The sequence below is a fragment of the Corapipo altera genome, unplaced genomic scaffold, assembly GCF_003945725.1.
Source record: "Corapipo altera isolate COAL_440 unplaced genomic scaffold, ASM394572v1 131651, whole genome shotgun sequence".
NCBI classification, from domain to species: domain Eukaryota; kingdom Metazoa; phylum Chordata; class Aves; order Passeriformes; family Pipridae; genus Corapipo; species Corapipo altera.
In genome coordinates, this window is record NW_020886309.1 from 1 (window position 1) to 2,796 (window position 2,796).

Genomic DNA, 2,796 nt, shown 5'->3' on the forward strand with positions numbered 1-2,796 from the left:
TGCCAGTGCCCAGGGACACTGCCCAGGGACACTGCCAGTGCCCAGTGACCAGTGACAGTGCCCAGGGACACTGCCAGCACCGAGGGACCAGTGACAGACCAGTGACCAGGGACACTGCCCACTGACTCTGCCCAGTGACACTGTCAGCACCCAGTGACCAGTGATCAGTACCAGTGACAGTGACCAGTGACCAGTACCAGGGACACTTGCCCATGGACACTGCCAGTGCCCAGTACCAGTACCCAATGTCCAGTGACACTACACTGGCCAGTGACACTGTCAGCACCCAGTACCAGTGCCCAGTACCAGTGCCCAACACCCAGTGCACAGCAACCAGTACAAGTGCCCAGTACCAGTGCTCAGCAGCCAGTGTCCAGTGCCCAAGGCCCAGTATCCAGTACTAGTGCCCAGCATCCAGTACCAGTGACCAGTACCCAGTATACGTGTCCAGTTGCAGTGACCAGTATCATTGCCCAGTGCCCAGCACCCAGTACCAGTGCCCGGGGCCTAGTACCAGTGCCCAGGGCCCAGTGACCCAGTACCAGTGCCTAGCACCCAGCACCACTGCCCAGCCCTCAGTACCACTACCCAATGCCCAGCACCCAGTGCCCAGTGCCCAGCACCCAGTGCCCCTGCCCAGTATCAGTGCCCAACACCAGTGTACAGCACCCAGCGTCCAGCACCCAATGCCCACCATCCAGTACCCAGTACCAGTGCCCAGTGCTCAGCACTAACACTGCCCCATGACCAGCACCCAGTACAGCTTCCCAGGACCGATGCCCAGCACCAGCACCCAGCACCCAGTCCCAGTGCCCAGCACTCAGTGCCAGTGCCTAGCACTCAGTACCAGTGCCCAGCACCTAGTACCAGAACCCAGTACCCAGTCCCAGCCCTCAGCACCAACATCCAGTCACAGTCCCCAGCACCCAGCCCCCCAGTCCCAATGCCCAGCACCCAGTCCCAGCGCCCAGTAGGAGCCCCCAGAGCCCCGTGGGTGCCCCCTCGTGCCCCCGCAGTGGCACCTGAAGGTGAGGCAGTGTCGCTGCTGGCGCTCGGTGAGCAGTCGCAGGGGGTCCCTGCAGCAGTAGCGCTGGTGGCAGGTGCCGCAGCAGAAGGTGAAGAACTCGCAGTCGAAGCCCGGGTGCCACGAGCCGTTCCTGTCCACATACCACAGGCAGTCCTCGCCCCCAGCCACTGCGGAGGGTCACCTGTCACCGGGGCCTCGGGCCACCCGGCCACCCCCGCCCCGGCAGCCCCGGCAGTGCCACACACACCCCGGCCCCACGTGGCACAGCCTGGACCCCGCCGTGTCCTGGGCCGCTGCTCCCCCTGCACCCCGGTCCATCCTGCCCTGTGCCCACCCCAGGGCTCTGGTCCATCCTGCCCCAGGGACCCTCAAAATGTGCCCCTATGTGACCTCAATATTCTGCTCCATCCTGCCCCACAGACCCCCAAATTGTGCCCCTACGTACCCCCCAAAACCTTCCTCCCTCCTGCCTCACGGACCCCCAAACTGTTCCCTTATGTACCCCCAATATTCTGCTCCATCCTGCCCCACGGACCCCTCCCTCCTGCCCCACGGACTCCCAAAACATGCCCCTCTGTCCCCCCACCTCCCATCCCTGTGCTCCCCCCCCCCCACTCTGTCCTGCCTCACCCCCCTGCAGACCCCTTTCCATGTCACGCAGCTCCGGGACCCCTCCGGTCCCCTGAGCCCCCCCCGTCCCCCCTCCCGGATGCTCCAGTGGCACCTCCCGTCCTATTTCTGGCCGGAGCCACCTGTTTTCCCAGAAATAGCCGCGGATCCAGGCCCGGGGGCGGTGGGAGGCGCCGGGACAGCGGGCGGGGAGCCGCGGCCGTGGGTTTCCTTCCTCCCGCGGGAGTCTCCCAGGGGGCCGCGCACACCAAAAAGCGCCCCCGGCAGCTCAGGTCCGAGTGGGGAAACTGAGGCACGGGGGGAGCGAGCGTGGGAACCCCCCAAATCCCCCGGGATGGGTATCCCGGCTCCGTGCCCACTGTTCCCGGGGACCGGCGGCTCCCGGGGACCCCGAAAATGGGAAATGGGGGGTTGTTCTTCTTGGGGGACACAGAGTCCGTGGGGGCACGTTGGTGAAAGGGGCCGCGTGTGGTGAGTGACGATCACGGCCGGTGGCCTCAGCGGGACCCCCCGGTCAGGGGGATGGCCCCGAGTCCCCCCCATCGGGAACCCTCGGTCACAGGCGGTGTCACCGCGTCCCATCGCAGGGTGGCACCGTACTCCCCTCCCCGGGCCCCCATGTCTCACCCATCGAGGTGGTCATGGCCACCAGCAGGGTCCCGGCCAGGGGCCACCCGCCCCCGGGGCCACCTGGCCCCATCGCGGGGCCGGGCCCACTGTCCCCGCTCAGCACTGCCCGGGGCGGGGGTGAAGGCTGCGCTGCGGCACCGGGGCCTCTCCTGGTGCCTCCCGGTTCCTCCCGGGGCCGCGGGGCCGCGCCTGGTGCCTCCCGGTGCCTCCCGGTGTCTCCTGGTGCCGCCCGGTGCCTCCTGGTGCCGCTGTCTCCCGGTGCCGCAGTGCTGCTCCGAGTGTCCCCCGGTCCCTCCCGGTGCCTCCCGGTGCCTGCCGGTGCCCCCCGGCGCGGGGCGGGCGCAGGCCCGCAGTGACGCCGCAGCCGGCGGCGCTCGGTCGGTCCGTGCCCGATGTCCCCCCCCCCCCCCGGCCCCCCCCCCCCCCGCAGTCACCGTTCCCCCCCCGCCCCCGGGGGGGGGGGCGACCCCGGCGGCGCCGGGCGCGGCCGGGGGATGAAGAGATACCCT

General features: G+C 68.8%; 1 protein-coding gene across 1 annotated transcript; it reads right to left on the reverse strand.

Annotated features, from left to right (window-relative positions):
• Window positions 1-926: 926 nt before the first annotated feature.
• On the reverse strand, window positions 927-2,639 carry LOC113941131 (protein shisa-4-like; the record flags this gene model as incomplete). Its single annotated transcript, XM_027632287.1, has 2 exons — window positions 2,285-2,639; window positions 927-1,194 (listed from the first exon to the last, which is right to left on the reverse strand). Coding segments are annotated over exons 1-2 (341 nt in total), but the record flags the coding sequence as incomplete, so codon positions are not given.
• Between the last annotated feature and the right edge of the window lie 157 nt (window positions 2,640-2,796).